This window comes from Gracilinanus agilis, chromosome 4 (genome assembly GCF_016433145.1).
Source record: "Gracilinanus agilis isolate LMUSP501 chromosome 4, AgileGrace, whole genome shotgun sequence".
NCBI classification, from domain to species: domain Eukaryota; kingdom Metazoa; phylum Chordata; class Mammalia; order Didelphimorphia; family Didelphidae; genus Gracilinanus; species Gracilinanus agilis.
Window position 1 is genome coordinate 46,797,451 of NC_058133.1, and position 23,675 is coordinate 46,821,125.

A 23,675-nucleotide genomic window follows, 5' to 3' on the forward strand; every position below is an offset into this window, starting at 1 on the left:
ATATAAATCCCCTTCTCAATGGCCTGCAATGGAGTTGGATGCAAACTCCACATAACTAAAAGATCTGGCTTTATTTTTTCCCTTTTCAAACTTGGCCAGATAATGTCGGTTATGTTACGGAAGATATTGTTGTTACCCACTAATATTTTCTGGTTTTGGATGATGATTTTTTCCCTTTTTGTAGTTTGACTGACTTTGTAAGAAGAAGAACTAGAAGATTCTCTAAGTTTCCTCTTTAGAAGCCCATGGCTTACTAACTCATGTCCAACTTGACCTTCCCTGAATCCTTCAGTCCCTTTGGCAGCCTAAAATTCTCAGCAGTAGAACTGGGAGTCAACAGAAACCTATCTCCAGAGGTTCCATGGTCCCTATGGAATTTTGGTGATTTTTTATTAGGTCCTTCCACAACAGAAAGATCTAGAAATTGGATGGTTACCCTTGGAATGGAAATGATTTCTATGAGGTTCCTATTGCACAAGATCTAAAGAGCTCTAGACCCTTTCATACATTCCTTGAAAGAAATTCTTTCCCCTCTTTCATATTTTTGTTGTCATTTTGAAACTCCAGTGAAGTAGGCATATGAATTAAAAGCTGAACAGATATTTGCTGGGAGAAAATGGAAGCAGTTCGATCTTACTTAATGCTGTGATATTCAAACTTGACCCTTATCACAATTCTACTCCCTACTAGGAACCATGATTGCTTTATATATGGTTGGACAGAAGTCAGTATTATTGTTCATAAATGGGAGTGCATAAACTAAGAAAAAAGACAGAATCAAGTAATTCCAGTTGGACTGTATGGGATTTCAGGTCTTGTTTTCCATACATCTTTGACTCATTCATTGTTTGTTTTTTTCTCCAAAGAACAAAAGCTACTTCTTATCACTTACTGTAGTTGTTTCTACCCTTTCCATGAATTATCATTTCCCTCCTTTTTTTCTCACTTGAGTTACCCTAGTTGTGCCAAAACACTGTCAATGGTACATCAGCGAGGTTGCTGGCATTCTATAGTTGGGCTTGCTTCATGTAGCATCAGGGCAGTGTGGAGTGGCTTTAATATGATTTCAAAATCGTCTTCACCTCATGCCATTATTTTCACTGAAGTTCAACTTGTTCATCCATACAGAGCAGTTTGTCATTCATACCTATAAATAAGAGTGAGTGTTTCTTGAATATATGGATTTGCCTGTACTTGTGCCCTCAATTTTGCAGAAATTCAAATGAAAAAAAAAACAACAGACAAACCTTTTCACTTCTCACTTTTTTTAATGCTGTCTCTAGCTAAATCGCCTATCTGTTCTTTCAGAAATACCAGTGTGGCTTGGGAAAAGGGTACTTTTAAAGCAATCACAAGAAAATCAAGACTTGTATTATACTGAGCTTCATTTGGCTCCAAGAGCAAACCCTAGCCGTTTATGTGTTTTTCACAAATTGTCCACCTGCTTTGATCTGTTCTGTCAGACCAAATCTTATGCTTTCTTCAGTGTCTAAAGACTCACTCTCCTTCAGAAAGATTTCTTGATTAAGCCCATTCTGGGCTGCTATTATCCTGAGTTTATATTTCATCATTTTTTAGAGTTAATGCCACATAATTTTGCATGTGTGTGCCATTTCTCATATGTACCACAAACAGTTAAAACATGGACTGATGTAAATATGTCAAGTGATTTTAGTATTATTTATAAACAGCACATTATAATTTAATAATTATTTTGTTAGATAACAATATTCTAAGTTGTGTTCATGCCACCACCATATCACTTCTGCCAATTTATTCCCTTCTTTTTATTCCTACTACCAACACCCTGGGCTTTACCACAGTAATATTAATGTCTTTCAATCTATACCCTCTCCAGTTCATTTTTCATACTGCTACCAAAAAAAAAATCTTCCTCATATAGTAATCTGTTTATATCACACTTCTACTCAGAAATGTTCAGTGGGCTCCCTGTTGTCTCTGAAGTGAATTTCAGACTCCTTTGCCTGGCATTCAAGGCCCTTCACTAGGTGGTATTAAACTACCCCTCCCAGCTTTTTCCAAAGGCAGTCTCTTATATTAGTCCTCACATCCTCTATACATCTGCCAAAGGTGGCTGTTTTCTGTTCCCCAAACACATTCCGTGGTCTCCTGTCTCCTTGCCTTTGTTCACATGAGCATTGTTATCTCTTGCCTCATTTGGCCATGAAATTCCTAACTGCTCTTTAAAGTCTAGCTTGATTGCCTGTTCCTCCACGCACACTTTCTTCGTCTTCCTGTTTGGTAATAACGTCCTTGTTATTATACTTAAATGATGTATAATTTACTCATCGTGCAGTTATTGCATGCATTAGTCATCTCTGCAATGCCTTAACTAAGCTGCAAGTTCCAAAAGGGCAGGGACCATTTCTTGCCCACTATCTCCCCAGCAGCTCCCACGGTGCCGTCCACACCAGGGAAACTAAATAGGCAAATGCTTTACCTATTCCAGAACCAGAATGATAACTTTTGTTCCTTCTGTGAACTCCACGTTGTGTTGTCCAGTGCTTTCTGCCAGTAGATCAAGTAAGAACCTACTCTGAGGCATGTTCTGATGTTCTGTCTTTTTATTTTTTATACCCTGACCTTCTGCCTTAGAATCCATACTACCTACCATCTCCAAGGCAGAAGAGCGGGAAGGACAAGGCACTGGGGATTAAGTGACTTGCTCAGGGTCACATAGCTAGGAAGTGATTGAGGTCAGATCCACCCAGGACCTCCAGTCTCCAGGCCTGGCTCTCAACCCACCGAACCACCTAGCTGCCCTCATTCATTCTTTCAACACCCATTTGTTTTGTCCTACTGTGTGCAAAGTACTGATTTTTATAATGATGTATTCCTCACTGAAAGTCTATTTCTTCCATATTTCAAACATGACTGCCTTCTGCTTCTCTTAAATGCACCACAACCACACACATATTATTCACATATATAAGAAGTCCCATTACCATGTAATATTCAGGAACCATAACCAAAGATCCGTTTCATTTTTCTGCTGAATAACAGTAAATATAGTGGTTAGAAGGCTGGAATCATAGTAAGAACTGAGTTTAAATCCTGCTTCAGGTATTTACTAGCTATCTGTCTGTAAGGAAGCCAATTAATCTTCCACAACCTCAGTTTCCTTATCTGCATTATCTTTAAAATGGGGATAATCATATTTGGACCACTTCACAGAATCTATAAGGCTCAAATGAGGTAAATAAATAATATATGTAAAGTGTTCTGCAAACCTTAAAGAACTATACAACTATCAGCCATTAATGTTATTAGTATTGTTTTCTTTTACTTAAAAATCTGTTTGGTTTTTTGGCTCATTATAGTAAAAATAATGCTTAATATTTCATCTAAATTTTTTCTCCTGTAAAATTTTTATATTTTGACTCATAAATGCAGTAATAAAGTCTTCTCAGATGTCTATTTTGTAAAAAAAAAGATTTGCTTGATATAGCTTTTATTTTTATTTTTTTTAAACCCTTAACTTCTGTGTATTGGCTCCTTGGTGGAAGAGTGGTAAAAGTGGGAAGTGGGGGGTCAAGTGACTTGCTCAGGGTCACACAGCTGAGAAGTTTCTAAGGCCAGATTTGAACCTAGGACTCCCGTCTCTAGGCCTGACTCTCAATCCACTGAGCTACCCAGCTGCCCCTTGATATAACTTTTAAACTTAAATGTTTATTTCAGTTTTTTTCTTCATGCCAGGATGGGCCGGAGATAGCCAAAATTAATTCTTTAAAAATTTGTAATATTCTAGACAAAAGAACCAAACTTAAACTATGTATTTCTCTTCTACTTCTAATTAACACATTATTTATGCCAGGTGATATATATATATATAATACATATATATATATATATCATATATATATAAGAAAGAGAGAGAGTGTGAGTGTGTCAGTCTGTCTGTGTCTCTGTGTGTCTGTCCATGTTCATTTCACTTTGTCTCCAGGCAGTTTTCTTAACTAGATAATGTTAGGAAGAATGAAAAAATTAACTCTGATGAGTTGGAAAAGAACAATTTTATTTATTTGGGTTTGTTTTGGCAAAGTGGTTTTGACTAAAAACACTTTACAGCTTCCATAATGAATACATGGAAACTAGGTGAAGTAGCCTGTTGCAATTTGCAAGAGATGTTAAGTGACTATTTCTTGCCATCTTTTTTTTTCCTGGCTGGTGAAAATAAGGCCAGATGTTTGGCATGAGGTTTTTCTAAATATGCCAAGGGTTTGAAAATGCCTTTTTGTTCCCTTCTAGGTTTTGGACATTGTGAAAACAAGCATTCGCTCAGTTCTCCCACGTATCTGGAAGATTCCTGACATGGAAGGTTTACAGTTGTTTCGAATTTTTAATCGGGTATTTAATCGCCTCCTCTGGAGCCATGGCCAAGGATTGTGGAATTGCTTCTGTAATTCAGGGTATGTGGTGATGGTTTTATAAAGGCATAATTTTAAAGAATTAGCAACAATTTAACGGTCATTAGCTTGATGGATCGAACTGAAACGGGAATAGGGTTAAAACTCAATGATTGCAACCAATTCAAAAGAGAACCAATTTAAATTGGGAACAAGTGTGTGGCAGGGTGGAAAGAAGGCTGGAGATATCTTGGCTGTTGACTAAATTATTTAAATTGCCTGCACCTCAGATTCCCATTTGAGAAATTAAGTTGGGCCAGGTGGTCTCTAAAGTCCCTTGTAGCTTTAAATCAGTGATCATATGAGCATTTGAAATAGTGAAAGGACTAGATTATGAGCAAATTTTCCTGGAGATATCATCCAGTCCCATGGCTTCAACCATAATGTCCAGGCTGACTCGTAAAACTTCAGGCCTGATCTTTCTCTTAGTATGTCTTAGAAATACATATTCCATCAGTGGGAAGAATAAATATACCTGGGAAATGTCTGGTCAGGACCATCCCTAGGGAATGCATGTATTTCCAAATACATACATGAAAGGCTGCTTTCATCTCCAATAGTGCAGAGCTCTTCATGTCACTGCATTGCATTGCTTGTGCTTAGCCCTCCTTCCTAATGGGTTTATGGGTCTTATAAACCTTGCTGAGTAGTTCTCCAGTGCTCTTATGGTTGATGTTAGCTACTGGTTTAGTAATCACTGCTAAGCAATGCTCTAATGGATATATTGTTGTAAATCTCAGTAGGAATCTTTAGGTTCTAATTCATCTTCAGAAGAGAAAAAATAGGTTCTACATTTGTCATTTAACTTAGAACCCCAAAGATATTTAGCTCTTCTCTGAAAGCTGGACCCTCACATGCTCATTATCAAACAAAAGGATGAAACCTTTAGCAACCTTCACTGTCCCCCTACCCTCCATGAATGAATGATCTTAGCTAGAATCTTAGTTGTGTTTTGCCTTTTCATTCCAAAAGGAAAGCCTCTTCCCCTAAGGGTAAAATTGGATTTTTTTGTGAAACCTAGAATAATTAGCTAGGTATGTAAAGCCCAAAGTCATAACTTCTCCCTCTTGAACAAGGGAAAAGTCCTTTATCCAAGACTTTTTCTGATTTAGGATTAGAAAATTCTTCTAGTTCCTAATTTAATTTAATTTCCCCAAAACTCATTTTGAGAGGAGCTGTGACAAAAAATTCCACAAGGAACTCCTTTTTCTCTTTCTGAAATTCTTTGAGTCTCATACAAAGGAAAAGGCAAAGGGAAAAAAGGAAGAAAACTTCTTACCATGACCCCTTTTTGTTTCACTTTCTTGTCTTCATTATGCACACAAGGCTGATCATAAACCCACTTCGGTTTTGATATGCCCTGTAGCAAGTATTTTAACATCTCTTTTGTGAAATCGTACTTCTTGTCAGCATCATTACTAGTTATTGTCTTTAATAGTGGAAAGAAGGCTGCCATAGGCTCAGTTGCTAGAACCATGGGATTTGGAAATTTAAAATCACTTCAAGGTCATCTAGACTAAAATTACCAGTTTACAAAAAGAAGAAACTGAGGTCCAGAGAATTGACTTAACTCAGATCACGGAGGAAGGAGGCACAGGATTCAAATTCATTTCTTCTGATTCTAATTTCAAAATTCTTTTCCTTATTCCATACTCTGGTTCTAGACTCTGCCCATTACTAGCTATACTACTTTGAATAAATTACTTACTTTTGCTTAGGACCAGTTTCCTCATATGAAAAATGGGGATAATACTTGCATTATTCACTTCACCCAAGCCTCAAGTTGCTTTGAAGAAAATGATTTCCACAAGTACCAACTGCTTCATAAAGATTAGCTATTATTATTATGTCTTGCCTCATGGTGAGGAGGGAGATGAGACTCTTAAGTTCCCAAAGGCTATATCAAGGGAGCTAAAGCACCATCATGTCCTTCAAAGAAAGAAAGGATTAGTGGGCATTTGGAGGATAGCAATAACAAATTAAGGGAGTATTGAAAGAACATACATATGTAGGAATAAAAATGGTTCCAGTCATATTAGATACCCTGTAATAGAACATGAACACTATGTTGTTCCCAGACAAATATCAATTAAATTAAGTCAGTCAAAGCATTTATTATGTGTTTACAATGTGCCAGGCACTGTACTGACTGCTAGAAACTCAAATAAAGGTAAAAACATGATTCATTCAATTAAGGAGCTCATATTCTGACAGAGGAGACAGCACATAAACAACTATATACTTAAAAGATCTGTTCGTTCAGTGTAAATTGAAGAGGGGAGAGGCACTAGCAGAGAAAGGACCAGAAAAGGCCTCTGGAGGAAGGGAGGATTTGAACGAAGTCTGGAATATGAATTCAAGGAAGCCAATAAATGGACGTGAGAAGATAATGATGATGATGATGATGATGATAATAAATAGCTAGCATTTATGTAATGCCTACACTAGGTGTTGTTGCTTAAGCTTTATAAATAGGATCACCTTTAATCCTCACAGCAACCCTGTGATGTTAGTGCTATCATTATCTGCATTTTACAGTTGAGGAAATTTAGGCAAACAAAGGTTAAATGACTTGCTCAGGGTTATACAGTCAGTAAGTGTCTGGGGCTATATTTGAACCCTTGTCTTCCAGATTTCAGGCTTAACTAGGTGCGAAGGACAGCCATGAAAAATATATAGAGTTAGGAGGCAAAATGTGGTGTGCTAAGGAGAGAGCAAGAAAGAGCAGGTATTGCTAAATCATAAAGTATGTGAAAGAATATAAAATCTAAGAAGACTGGAAAGGTAGGAAAGGGGTAGATTGTGAAGCATTTTAAATGCCAGAGCTTTTATATTTGGAGGTAATAGAAACTGCTGAAATAGTTTTAAAAATAAGTTTATTTTGATTTTTTAAACATCACCTGAAATTTTCCCAGTATCCTTTTCCCTTTGAGAGAGAGAGATATCTCCTAAACCAAAGACTAATTTTAAAGACAAAAAGGGGAAAATTGGTATAATTGATCAATACATTGAAAAAGTCTGAAAATATGTATGATATCGATAGTCTTCCTACTTCTGCAAAGGAATATGATCTCATATCTCTTTTGAGCCATGCTTGTCATTCAATAATTTTTTTCACTTTTTGTGTGTCATTCTTTTTACTTACATTGTTGTATCACGTGTTACATTCTTTTCTTGACTCTGTTTGTTTCACATCAATTCATGTAGGTCTTTCCATGTTTCTTTGTCTCATTTCTTATAGTACAGTGATAATCTTTTACATTAATGTTCCTTCAGCATAATGTAGTTAACTTATCCATTTTTATATTCTGAATGTTTGTTTTTGCTTATTGGATGGCATGATTACAGCTTTTGCTTTTTGGGACACATCACAAGCATGGTAAATTTTTGTTTTCTAGATCCTTATTTTTAACCTGGATATTTTTGTTTTTTAGGCATTTTTCTTGTAAGTAAAATATTATAGGATTTTGCTTTCTTTTCCAATCCATCATCCTTTTTCATTTTATTGGATTGTTTGATCCATTTACATTTAAAGTTATGAGAGTTCTGTTTCAATTTTTGTCCATTTGTCATGTGAGTATATAAATATATATGTATATACATACACATATGTGTATAGGCTAATTTTGGATATATATGTGCATGTGTATATATATATACACACACACAGATACTATACAGATATACACACATTATGCATAGTATATGAATATAGATACATACATATAAATATATATATATGTAGCACATAAATATATTACAAATTAGGTTCTTCCTCTTCCTTTGTAAACCCAACACTTTGTTTCAATTATTTTAACTTACTCTAAGGCAAATTCTATTCTTACTGGCTATCTTTCTTTGACCTTAACCCCTATCCCTTACATTTTTGACTTCTCTATTACCTCTTTATTCCTTTATCTTTCTTTCTTTCATCTACTTATTTAACTTTTCTCTCATTTTTTTTGTCTTGGTTAAGTAGTCAAGTAAAATTCTCTAATTCAACTTGTTTTGTTAGTTTTAAATGTTCATTTTCTATAAAAATAGTTTCATCATCATTATTTATATTTCCTTTTTAGACTTTTATTCCTTGATTCATGAGTCTCTATATTCTTCAAGGAATTAAAGCTTCCAAGGTTTTTATTTTGGGTTCCTTCTTCAAAACGATCTTTGTGTTATGAAGCCTTGTAGATCTAGTCTTGGGCCTCCTTTTTTCTGTTATGCCTCATTCTTAGACATACCAATACCTGTAGGTGATAGAGAAGCTATTTACCCCATGGTAGAAACTTTTCGGTTTCCCTTATTGTGCAGTTCATTATTAATCTTTGTCCTTCCCTTGAGTGTATTTTTTCCCAATTTGCCATGACATCTCCCTGAGTTCCAAGCCTTTCTACTCTTTTGTGTATCAGTTGTTTCAAGGAATTCTGATTCCCCTTTTCCTAAGGCAGAATGAATAGTCTCTAAGCACCAAATTCCTGCAAATAATACCCATTATAAGGTCCTCATCTCTTTTTATTGAATAGCTCTTTTCTCATGGGAGCATTAATCAGTAATACCTCTCTACTGCCATTAAACAAGACTTCCTCCTTTTTTTCTCTCCATTTCCATCCCTTCCTTTGTCCCCTTTCCCATTCTCTTGAAGGCTCTCTTCTTTGCAAGAAACTACAGGGATTAACTTCTTAATGTATTTAGGGTACATCATGTATTCCTCTCAATCTTCTTCCTCGTTTCCTCCTTTTATTCCCCCTTTTCTATAATGTAGTTCCTCAAAAAAAAACACTTTGATTTACCTGTAGGTAGGGTGTTGTGGCATTTAGTGGTTGATTTTTCAGCCTGTTTCCCTACTATCACTTTCATTTGCCTTATGCTTCCACCTATATCTCCTTTTGTAATTTTTAAAAGAAATCTCTTTTTAAAATATTCATTTTTATTCAAAGACTTTTTCTTTTCCTAATTATATGTAATAACAATTTCAAACATATCCTTTCCAAAATTATAAGATCTGAATTGTCTCCCTTTCTTCCTTTTCCTCTTTCCTCTTAGAGATGATAAACAATTTGATCTGGATTATTACATGTATTGTCATGAAAATATACTTCTGTATTGGTCATTGTTGTAAGAGAATACCCATATAAAACCAAGCCCCAAAATGAAACCATAAATAAACTAATGTAGAACATATTAAACTTTGATCTGCATATGACTCCAGCAGTTTAGGAAGAAATCTCTTAATGGTCTATTTTCTTTTGTTGCTGCCCTTGTTTTCTGAGTATGTTTACTTTTAATTCTGTTGTCTAGGGGAACTACTGGAATTTTTTTGAGTATAGGGGTGGCATCATTAGACCTGTGCTTTAGGAAAGTTATTTTGGTAGCTGAGTGAAGGATGGATAGGAGTATGGTGAGACTTGAGCCAGGAAAAACAACCAAAAAACTGTTATAATAGTCCAAGAATGATGAGACTTTACTCTAATAGTTGGTAAAGTTACCTGTCATAGATTTCTGTAGACATCCTATAATTTAAAGGTCCATTTCACACATTCTGCCTTATAAGTGAAAGGTGTTTTTTTTGGGATTCCATTTTGTTCTCTAATCATTTCTAAGTGTTTTGGTCTTGCCTTTCCATTTATATAGTAAGACCCTTGAGGAAAGGGACCATGTCTTAAATTTTTTACATACCTGAAAGCATACACCTAAATCGCAGGCATCTAGGACTTAAGTATTTAATAAATTTGTAACCTATAGAATCCTACAACTGACACTCATGCAAATTTTTATTTTTAATATTTTAGGCAGTCATTAACTAATCAACAACCTTTTTTTAAACATTTATGTTAGGCACTGTTGATACAAAGACATAATCGAAACAATTCCTGATCTCAAAGAGCCCACATTCTAGCAGAAATATATAGTTATATACAAAAAAGATTCAAGATAATATTAGGGAGGAAGGTGTTAGCAGCTGAATGGAATGGATTGGGCCTCAAGCAGAAAGTGTGCTTCAGCCAAGTACTAAAGGAAACCAGGCATTTCCAAGAGCCAGAGGTGTGGAGGAGGAGGGTATTCCAGGGATGATGGACAGCAGAGCTAAGAAGATACAGAATAAGGAAGTGGAGTGTCATATCTGAGGAACAGCCAGAGGACTCATTTGAACTATAGCTTACATGGAGAAAAGTAGAGTTCAATAAAGAAGGGGCAAGGTTGTGAAAAAACTTTGCATGTCACCCAGAGGAGTCTGTATTTGATTCCAGAGGTAATAGGGAGACAAAGTTTTAGTGAGTTGAGGGGAAGGGAAAATTGGGTCAGATGTGAATTCAATCAAACAGCTTTTAATAAGAGATTATTTTGTATCAACCATTTTGCTAAGAACTGAGGTTACAAAAGAAATAAAAGGTAAAAATGGTCTCTTGCCCTCTAAGATCTTACATTTTAATCATGGAGGCAACATGTGAAGAAATACATATATACAGTATAGAGAGGTAGTAGAAGGAAGGTCATCTTGGAAGAAAAGGCTTAAGTAGTTGAGAAGGAACTAGGAAAGGCCTCTTGAACAAAGCCTGGGAGGTTAGGGAAACCGAGTCTTTTAAAGGAACCAGGGTAGCAAGAGGTGGAGTTGTATATCATTTGCTTTCTAGCCAGAGCCTGGAAATGGAATTTTATACTCAAAGAATAGCAAGTAGGCTAGAATCACTGGACTGTAGAAATGGAGATGGATTCCCTGTGTGTACCCAAAAGTATGTTCCCTAGGACCTCCATGCCCCTTGCTTAGCCTACAGAGTTGTGTCATTAGTAGACAGGTCCCTTTCACTGTGTTCCCTTTTCAGAAACAGTTTGGTATGTGGCCCATTAAATATGGATCAACATCCCAAGGGGAGGTACAAACAGCCTTTAGGGAGCAACATGCCCAACATTTCCATATAACTCTGCCTCCCAATGATTTCTTAAAGTGAAGGGAACTTTGAAAGATGACAAGAATAACCTGTGGAGGTTATTCCTCTCCTAAGGTTGCACAGTTCAGGTGGTGAGCTGTTATAAAATTATGAAAAGTATGAAAGGAATCTTGTCCTTTTGTCCTGGCCATGCTAAATCCTTTTAAGTTAATAGAAGTCTGACACAGGCCATCCAGTTAAGAGATCAAAGGTTCCAGGATTCTCATCAGTATTCCCATAGGAGTGAAAGTTGATAACCACCAGCCCTAGAGACTCGGTGGGGTAAGGGGAGAAGGGAAGGAGAGGAACAGAAAACTAAGCTGGCAAGAAGAGATGAACCCCTGGGAAAGTACCTGCAACCCTTGACTATTCCCAAGCAGATTTGCTATGGTTCTTCAGATTTGCTGTTAGTTAGTAGTGCTAATGAACAGTTTGTTAGCGAAGAATAGTAGAATTTTATAACAGCGTGAGAATTTGAAATTAGGTATGCCCCTTTCTGCGTTTTTCCTTTCTGTCAATGAAAATTATTATCTGGAGAATCCAAGACACTGCTTAGGGAGAAGATGAATTTGAATATGCAATAATGTTGGTCAGTAGAATGTTGTGAACCATTACAATTTTTTTTGGTTCATTTAAGAATTCCATGTTCAGTGAGTCATTGGGTTCACTGTCTTAGCTTATAATTAGAAGTAGTTTTAATTTTGATTTGGACTGTTCACAGTAGCCCTATCTTTATGTATGGACAGTACAGGAACTCTATGTTAAGGAATTAGAAGATGCCTTCATGTCAATTTTAAATTGAACCTGCTTCTCTACCCTTTGCCCCAACCAGTTCTTCTTTACTAATAATATTTGCTTTGCCCCTATCTACCTTCTAACATCATTAACTTCTTTTCTTCTTAACCATTTATGTATGTTTTATTTCTCACATCATTTATTTTTGTGCCTTGTTTCTTGTTACCCATAAACACAATTACTTGCAACTCTAACTCTGGAGAGCTACATAACTATTTTCATAACTATTAGAGACATTAACTCTAGGCTATGCAGAATAAGTCAGATCTGTGCCAGTTGATAACTGTGAATGTTTTACTTTGCCTTTCTAAATCTTGGAATCAAAGTTATCAAATCCTTCATTTTTAAATTAATAGTTTCTCTTAGGTTTATTGGTTTACCTTCTTTTTCTTAGTTTGAATAACTTGACATTTGTTTTTATTATTAGAAAGCATTTTGTTTAGCTTCAAGGGGTCCAGAATTGTACTCTGAACTTTAAAAAAAAAGGCCCACTTGACTATTTTAAGATAGATACATGTAGATCAGATCACAGAAACAAATGGAAAGGAAAAAAATGAAGAACTAGAATAAATTAGTTGATGAATGCTGATTTTCTTTTTACTCATTGGCTCAATTTCTATAGAAGGGATCCAGTTTAAGAGGAGGGAGGTAAGAGAGGGATGGGTCACAGAATGTAGTCTTATTTTTGTGGTTGCACAGAGATATTCCGTTATTTCTTTAATTTTATTTGTTTTTTTCCTTTTCCTTATAGAATTGATATAATTTAAAGTTATGGCATCTGTTTTGAATTTCCATTTTTCATTACTTTGCCACAAAAAATGTGAATTTTATTTTTATTGTTGAATTGGACAACATATTTCCATTTCTTATATAAATATCTTCTAGTACAATAACCTGTTAAGTGATATGAACTTTTTTTTAAGAAAAAAAGCATTGTGTGGGGTTCTTTTTTCATAACAAATATTTAATTTCACAAAGAAGCCTTGTTTTCTCTTCAGGCAACATATTAAATCATTTATTTCTTAAGGAAAGCTTGTCATATACTGTTGATACACCATGTTTTTAGGATTTGTTTGCCTCTGCATGAATAAGCAAGACTTTCTATTTTTTAAAAAAATTCTGAGCTTAGAGGGTCTGAAATATTTTTAAATTTTATTTATTTAATTGATTTAGAATATTTTCCCATGGTTACATGATTCATGTTCTTTCCCTCCCTTCCTCCCATCCCCTTCCTATAGCCAATGAGCAGTTCTACTGGATTTTACATATGTCATTGATCAAGACCTATTTTCATATTATTAATATTTGCACTAGGGTAATCTTTTAGAATCTACATCCCCAATCATATCCCCATCGAACAATTTGACCAAGTAGTTGTTTTTCTTCTGTGTTTCTACTCCCATGGTTCTTTCTCTGGATGTGAATAGTGTTCTTTTTCATAAGTCCCTCAGAATTGTCCTGGATCATTGCATTTCTGCTAGTAGAGAAGTCCATTACATTTGATTGTGCCACAGTGTATCCATCTCTGTGTACAATGTTCTCTTGGTTCTGCTCTTTTCACTCTGTATCAGTTCCTGGAGATCATTCCAGTTCACATGGAATTCCTCCAGTTCATTTTTACTTTTAGCACAATAGTATTCCATCACCAACAGATAAAGGGTCTGAAATCTTTAAAATTCCAACAAATATCAAATAACCACTAAGTATTGACAATTAAATCCTTTTGAATTTCTTTCAGGAAAAGGTATATATGTAGGACAATCTATCATTTTTTTCCTGTGAGGGTTGTAAAATGGGGATTGAACTATTACCAAAATTCATATAAAATGAAACTTAGCCCTTGAGACTTGAAATAAGTTGGACACCCTTATGAGAAGTGATCTATACCTCTTTATTTGGATGCTGGCATAAGCATAGTAATGTAAAATGAGTCTATGTACCAAAGAATTTTGATCAACTATGATCATAAAAGTCTATTAACTCTTTCAGATCACTAGGGTGCAGCTCAGAAGGTGATGCTTTAAGAAGGCTCAAAGGTCTAATAGCATTAAGGTCCTTGGCAGCATACAGTGTATATGCCCTATAGTTATAATGGAGATAACCTCGTATATAGCATTATGAAGAGCCAATCTCTTAGTGTTCAGTAGAAGTAACACTGGCTCATTGACACCCATGGATGGTCTTTGTTAAGGCCAAATTCAGATGATCATAGAGCTAGAAGGGACCACAGAGACCACCATGACCAACCCCCACATTTTATGAGTAAGGAAACTAAAGCCCTGGTGAAATGGAGTGATTTCCCCAAATCACGCAAATAATAAGCATCAGAGAAAGGATTGGAACCCAGGTCCTTTGACTCCAAAGCCATTACTCTTTCTTTAGTGTCATATTGCTCCAGTAGCTTATATACTTTGGAATATCTTTGATTTCATTATTGTGGATACTTAGCTCCATCATCTTAGATTCCCTGTTCTCTGTGTCTTAGTAGAGTTTGAGTTGCATAAAAAAGGTGGGGATAGTGGGGAGAAATCACTAAGTGGTGGTCATGAGGCTCTGAACTTTCCTAGTTCAGTTCTCTGAAAGATCATTGGCTGGGACAACATTCAGAGCTTTCCAACTGGTTCTGCAATTAACAGTGTATTCTGCTTTAAGAAACCACTGGTACTTTGATGCCATAACAAAACAACCAAGTTAAATTTAGTAGGCATTCATGGACTGTATAGTAACCTGTGGCCCAAAGTCCCCAGGCTCTGGACTTATATGTAAATGGTTCAACTTTACAGGCTCCCCCTCAGATCATTAATAGATTTAGTATGTATACCTACACAAAAACCTATATCCATATACATACATGCATGTATATGAGTATATGTATATAAATTTATGTGTGAGCCCATAATATACATGTGTACATGTTATAGGCTCAAACATAAATCTATTTATATTATGCATATACACACATACATTGAGAGGGAGAGAGAGAGAAAAGGAGGGAGAGAGACTGAACATCTAATGTCTTAGATCTCCACAGATATACATAAAGGGTCCCTGAGATCTTGTACAAACACACAAACAACAAATGGATTTATTGGTATATGGGGGTCTTTATTCAAACTGACAGAGTAGGCAGAAAATGCAGAGAGGACTTCTCATAACCCATAAATAATCAACACAACTCTATCCCTCTCCTGTCAGTCCTACTTTCCATAGAGTATGAAAGTTACTCAAATTCAAAGTGTCAGCCAGTTGTTTGGACTTCTTTGAAGAGGAAAGCATATTTGGGGCTAGAATACAGGTCACCCACATTCCCAATGAATGCACATCATCTGAGTAATCCATGGTCATTGTGGGGTACCAAAATTGAGGTTCCTTGTCCCTTCTTCACTGCGGTTCCTCCTCACACCTGAGGGACCACAGGTATGATCCTGTGCAATTCTCTTGACAAGAGAATGTTCAAGAAATAGAAGGCTGGATCCTTGACCAGTTGATCTCAAGTTTACTTAAATCAATCAACAATTTATTAAGCACATACTGTGTGCTAGATATGTGCTCAGTACTGAGGATACAAAGACAAAAATGAAATAGCCTCTGACTTCAAGGAGCTTACATTTTAGAAGGAGGAGGCAACATGTAACTATAAACATATAAATAAGATGCAGACATCATTAGGTAATTTGGGGAGCAGTTACCATCAGTTCATGTAGAAGCTGCTTGCTTAAGGTCACCTCTCTTCCCTAATGCTGGCACTGCCCAGAAGATTCCCACCTCTCCCTCTAGATTGCTGAATTTCAGGGTGTCTGCATTGGGGGGATGGTAGAGAACCTTCAGAAACATGTACCACTTGACCTGTTGGCTCCCCTCTCCATGGTGCCATTTGACTCTGAGATGAGATTGCTGCCTCTCATCTGAGAATCTCTGCTGGGTTATATGGGCAAAAGCATAGAGTATACAAGAGGCAACTGTTAATTTTTTTTTGGAGGAGGTGCTCCCCACTACACATACTTTCCCACCAGGTCACTCCTGAATTAAAACAAAGGGGCAATAAAAGAGGCTCAAAGGATCTGTGAGTGTCCTTTAAGATTGGGGCAAAGGGTTAGAAGCAAATTGATAAATCAATAAGCATCAAGTACCTACCATGCCCCAGGCTCTGTGCTATGAGCTGCAGATAGGAAAACAAAAAGGGGCCTGTATTCTCTCTCGGAATATCCCAACTAATTCATTTGCAGTCATTTCCCACTTGAGTAAAACCCATCCGTCAGTACATCCCAGGGGGACTCTCCATACCCTCTGTAGGAAGATACTCAGGTAAGGCTCCTGACCCAGGAAACTCATCAGGTCCTTCAGGAATTCTTAATCAAAACCTCTACAATTGTGTTTGTTTTTATATATGAAGATTCATTTTCAAGTGTATGAGTATTTATGGTTTTAAAATATATCTTCTGTCAGTTATTGGGTCAACCCTATAGACTAGCCTCTTCTTTATTTTATTTTTTAGAGCCTCTTCTATCCAGGCTCTTATAGGCCACGTTTCCCCCCAGCCCTGTGGCTAGTTCTTTCACAGGCTGCCATACTTTTATTTTAATTTTTTTGCTACATGAGGTCATGTCTGTTTCCATGCCAACAGCAGCTCTTGGGAGACAATATTCAGCAAAAGTACAGAAGTGATCACTCCTCAGCAGCTCCAGTGCTGCCAGCAGCTGGTTCAGCTTTGTAAACACTGCCTCCTAGTGGTTTACAAGTACGCAAGTGATTCCAGATTGGCAGTGTCTTCTATGTGTCCAGACTGGGAAAATACCAGGTACGTTTTCATCTCCGGGGCCCTCAGAGCTTTTTTAATTAAGTAATGGCCAACTATTCCGTCAAGGTGGGATTCTCCTTCCTGGAAAGGAGGTGGGCAAAAGTCTCCGGGCTGAGTCTATGCAGATTATAAGCTCGAAAGGACTTTTTAAAGCATAGAATTGAATGCTAATGAACTCTTCAAGGGATACTGTCTCCCAAACATCAAAAATGGTGTCCCCATCACAGAGGTGAAAATCATGGTTAGCAGATAGACTATTTGCTCGTGAAAGTGACACTAGGAAACTTAGCCAGGCAGTAAGGAGAGAGTTAATTTAGCCAAGGTTACCCTAATCTTCAAAGATAGTCTTTGACTCCTTTTGCAAGTTATGGAGCAGTGCTCACTTAGGTGTTGATGTCATAGCCAAAGCTTAAAATTCCAAGAAGCCAGGCTGTGCTCTGGGAAATACTGGGGTTTATGCATAGTGGGGGGGAAAAAGAAGGGGAAAAAAAGAAAAACAAAAGAAAGTCCAATAAACCAAAGTGAATGTGGTTTTTCCAAATTAACAAATGAATCTGTCAAACTCCCTCAATTTGTTTTAACAAAAGATGTTGGTAGCCCTGAAAATAGGAAAATAATTTTGCTTTTAAGTTGCAAAAATCAGTAAGTAAGCAACCCTTACTTGACTTTTCTCTGAATTGGCTATAGATAATACTAATATTTAATTGGCTATAGATTCTACTAATATTTAAAAGTGTGCTTATTTTTGTAATGCCAAGCCATCATTGAAGGAGGCAGGAATTAGCCATAGCTTTGAAGGTACTTGAGAATTTTAACATGAGGTACTAGGAAACAAATCGACTAATACTAAAGGAAATAAGGATCCTCTCCTCCGGAAATGAAGTTTTTTATTCAAAACCCTCTTGCAGTTATATACTCTAAAACTTATTCTCTCAGGGGGAAAAAAAAGGCCTGTCATAGTGAGAGAATGCAACGGCAAAATATCTCAAAAAAAACTTTGTATAAAAAACTATGGTGAGCTTTATTTGTAAGCTTTGTTCATTTCCGATGAATTTGTAGGTGAACTAAACTTATCAGATCTTGTCATGTGACTGTTGCAGGGCCTCTAACATAGTTTAACTCCTTCTGGAAACAGACGTTGATTGATCTCAGCAATGGTAGAGGTAAATTTAGCCAACAAAAATACTGTCTTTGTTAACAAAGTAATCTGGATATTTTCAGTTGACCAAAACAAAAGATGGAAAATAAAGGCTATAGTACTTTCCTACTAATAAAGAGAAGTCAAAAAAAGATTTTCAAGTTACTGCATGCATGACTGGGTCTCTTGATGCCTTTGGAGATTATAAGCCATAGCTGAGGTGACCTTGGACTCTGATCGAGGAATCATACTTTGTGAAAATCTTTAATGCGAAAGGCACCAACTTCTGCTCAAGGGCCATTGAGCCTCTCAAGGTGTGAGAAGTCAGATGATGCTACCTTTGTTCATACCTCTCTATTTGCAAATAATACACCAGAGCTTTGGGATTCAGGAATCCAAAAGATTGGATTCTTGGAAATTCCTGGAAAGAGGAGACCTCTGTGGTTACCTTAAGATTGCTGAATGATGTAGAAACACTGAAAATTCTTCTGAAGTTGGAGAAATGCCCCCATGCGACTCTATTCCGTGACCCCGAGTCAGGGACACCTGAAATTAAATGCCAGCGTACCCCCAGCCAAATAAAAAGCTCTAATTAAGGGATACAATAATTTGAGGAAATGGAAACTGCAGCAGCTTTGGTGGCCTTATCTTCAACTCTGTTAAGGTGTCTGAGAAAATACTGAATCCTTTTTATTGTCATATTGTCACTAACAAATAATGCATAGTCTACTAACCCATAGGGAAAGAGTAGCTGCAGGGAAATTCAATTCTAGCTAGCATAGGGTCAGTATAAAATAGTTATAAAATGCTCAAATAGAACTGTTAATAGGAATGTTAGACAAGCATTGTATAGTGTAGGTTAGTTAGGAATGAAACTAATTGACTAACACATTAACTATAGTTTAAGGATTACTGATAAACTAATCTTCCTAACCATAGATTAGGGAATAGAAGAAATGTTAGCCATCTGACATTATCTATTATGAAGGTTGAGTGAAACTACCTTTCTAGTTAGTGCCTAGCTTAGAGCCTTGCCCATTAGGCACTCAATACTATACTTATTATTAAATAATGTAGGGAGAGATAAAGCCTAATAGCAGACTAGGTAAAACTAATTTTTACACTGATGATAAAATATAAAGCACAGTATTTTATTATGTAGAAAATACTCCTTTAACTAGAATGTTTTGTCTTGTTAATTTCTGTGAGTTTCTTTTCTCTTGTTCTTTCCTCCCTATTTGACTAAAACAGAGATCTGCCAAAATGACTTATTTTAAATGCCAAAAGCATAGATGAATTTACTCTAGCTCCTTTTACCCCACCTTCATTTCTTCTATTTGAATAAAGCTCTGGCTTACTAAGCTCTCGCCTCCCTTAAAGGGACTGCTGGGTTTTTGATTAGAAACTTTTTTTTTAGTATGCCAACTTCATAGTTAAAGAACAGTTTTGGGGATGCATTTTGTATATATCCAAATGCCTGCTGTTTGCCATAAAAAAAGAAAAAAGAGAAATCAAGATGTCTTTACATTATGAACCTTGTTTTCAAGCTACCCTAAATAATGTGATTTCCATCCAGAATGTTACTAAAAATGAGAGAATAAAGTCCTGTAAATGTAAAGTATGCATTTAAATGTTAACTTAGGGAAAAGCCACTGGCCAGTGTTCTAATAAATTTCAAGCTGTCAACCCTGTGCTCAGAGCTGAATTGGCTTGAAAGATGTTTGAGTTCACTGTCAGTGAGGACCAGAAGTTTTGATTTGACTAAATTTGACCAAGACCAAAAGCATCAAAATTGACCCCTGGGTCCCCCCCAAACTGAAATATAACTTTATTTATGGAAGACCACATTGAAGTTCATGTCAGGGGAAAACTGAATAAACCCTGAGAGAAGCCAAATTAGGGGATGAGAATTTTCATGGAAATAATTTCCCCATTGGCATTTGGCATACTGTTAACATCAATAGTCTGAAAATATGGGCATCTTTCATTTGCAACTTGAATGTGTTTTTCCTTTTGTAAGTAAGATGAGGAATCTCCTGATTAAATAGCCTTTGTTTTTTGAGCTGAAACTATCAATTCTTTGGGGGATCCATCTATCAATTGAATCTGCCTTGCAAGTATGTCATTGAGTTTGCCATTTTGGTATATAAAGAGTCAAGTAAGATAAAAGCAAAGCCACAGACTTTTCCCATTTTTAGTATTGTATGCACATTCTGCAGATAGTCTATAAACCCTCTTCTCAAAGATACTGCTTCTGCTAAAAAAATCAAATCACATTATTTTAACTTTGTTACAGAGATCATACTTTAAAAGTAATTTTTGGTGTTCAGCAAGGAACTTCCCAGGAGACATTAAGGAATATTAAAGAAAATAATCCATTGTATGACCCCATCATATTTTAAAACACCCCACAGCACTCTCTTAAAAAAAAGAAAAAAGCTTCTTCTACTGTGATTTCAGATGCTTTTTAAAGCCCACACAAGACCTGCTGGTCATTTTAAGACTTGAAAAATTGAAAAAAGTTTCCTTTTGGCTTTTACTGCTTTTATCAAAAGTTTAGGTTAGCGGAAGAGATATTTTCCCATTTCCAAAGCTAGTCCACTCTTTAAATTTCTTTTAAAAGTGAAATGGAACAGCTGGGTTTTTATTGATTTTAAAGTTGAGATAACTATGGAGGCCCTGATAGAGCAGACCTAGCCCAGTTCTCTACCCATGTTATACCCACATCATAAATTGAATCTCTTTCTTTTTTCTGTTTCTTCCACGCTAATGGAGAACTCCTTATCAGGCAGCAGGGATATGTGAACTTGACCCTCTTCCCTGGGATCTGGATACAAAAATGACTTGCACTTTGAAAGCAATTTAGAAAGTATTTATTAGGGCAGTCCTGCATATCATCAGAATGCAGATCTCTTTGGAAGGTATAAAACCTTTCCAACACGTTTGTTTAAGTAAATACCTTTATACTAGACACCAAAGTGATAGGAGGCTTCCTTAGCCAGCTGATATCAGACTAGCTTTCTCTGACATGGTAATGTACATTAACTACTTGAATGCCATTAAGGAAATGAATATAATCTTGATGTTAGGAATAAATAGTTTTGTTATTCAGTCAGTCAGCAAGCATTTATTAAATTCCTATGTTGAAGATGGGCAGCTAGGTGTCATAGTGGATAGAATGTCAGGCGTGGAATCAAGAAGACTCGTCTCACTTAGTTCAAATCTGTCCTCAGATACTTATTAGCTTCATGACCCCAGACAAATCACTTTAATTCTATTTGCCTCATTTTCCTCATCAGTAGAAGGAGCTGGAGAAGGAAATGGCAAACTACTCCCATATCTTTGCTAAGAAAAGCCCAAATGGGGTCACAGAGCTGTGCGTACAAATGAAAACAACCGAACATGTGTGACACACTATGCTAGATATTTGGAGGTAACAGCAAAAATGAATTTGTCTCAGCCCTCTTGGAATTTACATTTGATTTGTCATTCATGCAATGTTACTTAATTTGGAATGCTACTGCAGTGTTGATTTAATTCAGTGTTACGTGTTCTCTTACTTAATGATTTTAGCTATTACAATTTGTTATTCAGAAATAAATTTAAATGATAATAGATAATAGTAAATTATAAAATAATGCTTAAAGGTATCATTAGACAATTACTGTCTGCCTGTTTTATGTAAAGTACTTGATAGTAAATGAGTTTGTACATACATATAACTGTATAGAATATTTCCCTTCTAATTCAAGGGTATAACTTCCAGCAATGTATTCCATAAAGTAGGTAACAGCCATTGCCAATATTTTTGGTAATCCTGACATGATCATGGATGCCTGGAAAACTTGGAATATGGTGGTAGAAGTTGAAGAGTTCCTGGGCCAATAACATATTCTTTGGCTCTCCAGATTCTGTTCCAAGGCAGCTTTTAAGTAGGGATTCCCTCTTCTTGCTACTTCCCCTGCTTTTTGAAATCTCTTGCCTTTGCCTCTGTGTGGATATTTGTTTCACATGTGTTCCCAGTATCCTCATAATTAGCATCATAGCCAATAGTTTTTACTCCCGTCACTGGTTTCCAATGGAGTGTTCTGACCACTTCTGTGTTTCTACAGTTCATGATTGAGTTGAATAAAAATTCTGTGACTAACAGGTTTTTCCATCATCCTAATAGACAGGTGATTTGTACACACACACACACACACACACACACACACACACACACACACACACACGCTCCCTACAAGACAAATCATGTTTGGCCATAAACAAAAATAAGGCAAAGTATATTAGTATTGCTTACACTAATGGGTAGTCATGAGCATTTCATGAGGTGTGAAACTTGGACCAATTCTGATTCTTCGCATGACTTGCCAATTCCATCATGACTTCTCAATTTCCCCATGTACAATAATGTAATACAAACACAAAGCATTATTAAATCATAACCAAGGGTTTTGATGTCCTAGGAAATAATTGTGTTTTTTTTCTATAGTCTAAATTTCTCTCATAGAGAAAACTTTTACTGTACTTCATACTTTGTGTTTAGGGTATATTCATAAAACAATGAAATAGGTAAATATATCATATGTTTATTATCTCCTTTTTATATGGATTTATAGTCAGGGCCATATTGACTGGTACTATTAGTACTCTGATAGCATTTAGTCATGGTGGTTCTTATGATGGGATTTCTGGGTTGGGAGAGTGTATTCCTTTATTTTTCCCTTGGGTAGTACCTTTGGGGCAGGATGTTTTGTTTTGTTTTGCTTTTGCTTTTGCTTTGAGATGGCATCTACTTTCTATAAGCCTTACATAGATTGTCTCTTTTGGGGTAGGTAAGTGGGGTGGAGAATGAAGTTCCATCAGAGAGGAGGGGAAAAAAGGCAGACAAGATTGGGAAGAATTTAGAGCATATAGACCTGCCAGACTTCTTTTGACCTAGAATCTCCCCTTCTCAGAGACTGGTCCTAATGAACTGAATAACCTATTAGCAACCCAAAGACATTTTATAAATCAAAGATTTAATTCATCGGTCTTCATTTAGCAATTTCATCGATATGAGAGTAACCACATTAAATTATTTTTTTGCAATTTCAGAAATATAATAAATGAATGTAAAAATATCTTAATCCTCTCTGAAACAGATGCCCGGCCTTGGAAGTGGTATTCTGATTTCTTCTTATGTTATGTGAAAAACATCTGAGCAGATTGCTTTTGTTGTATGGATGTCATGGCCAGTGTGGGGTCATTTCACATGGTATGATCCATAATCTGCTGACAATTTGGTGGAAATATGTTGCCTTGCTTGTTAAAATCTGATCTTTTAACCATCGTTTTTAGGTATTTACTGCCAGGAACTACACAGGTCATCCTGAAAACACCGTCCTACAGCTTTTTCAACCCTCCTGCAGTGAAACATCCCAATGTTTTGTTTACATCCAGATATACCCATTTGTGAAACCAAAGGAAAATTTGCCATGGGCTATACATAATGGCAGCTTATTTCCCCCCCTTCAAATTAGAAATGAAAAGAAAGTGAACAATAAGTGCTGTTTTATGTATATATAACACATACAGGAAGATTATATATATAC

General features: G+C 36.3%; 1 protein-coding gene across 1 annotated transcript in view; it reads left to right on the forward strand.

The window, feature by feature from the left end:
- Positions 1 to 23,539, forward strand: part of TTLL7 (tubulin tyrosine ligase like 7) — a 114,636-nt gene extending 91,097 nt beyond the window's left edge. The window contains exons 18-20 of the mRNA XM_044674312.1: positions 4,270 to 4,430; positions 16,770 to 16,943; positions 23,422 to 23,539. Coding sequence (XP_044530247.1) covers positions 4,270 to 4,430; positions 16,770 to 16,943; positions 23,422 to 23,539 — 453 coding nt within the window. The remainder of the gene's footprint in view (positions 1 to 4,269; positions 4,431 to 16,769; positions 16,944 to 23,421) is intronic.
- Positions 23,540 to 23,675: the final 136 nt, after the last annotated feature.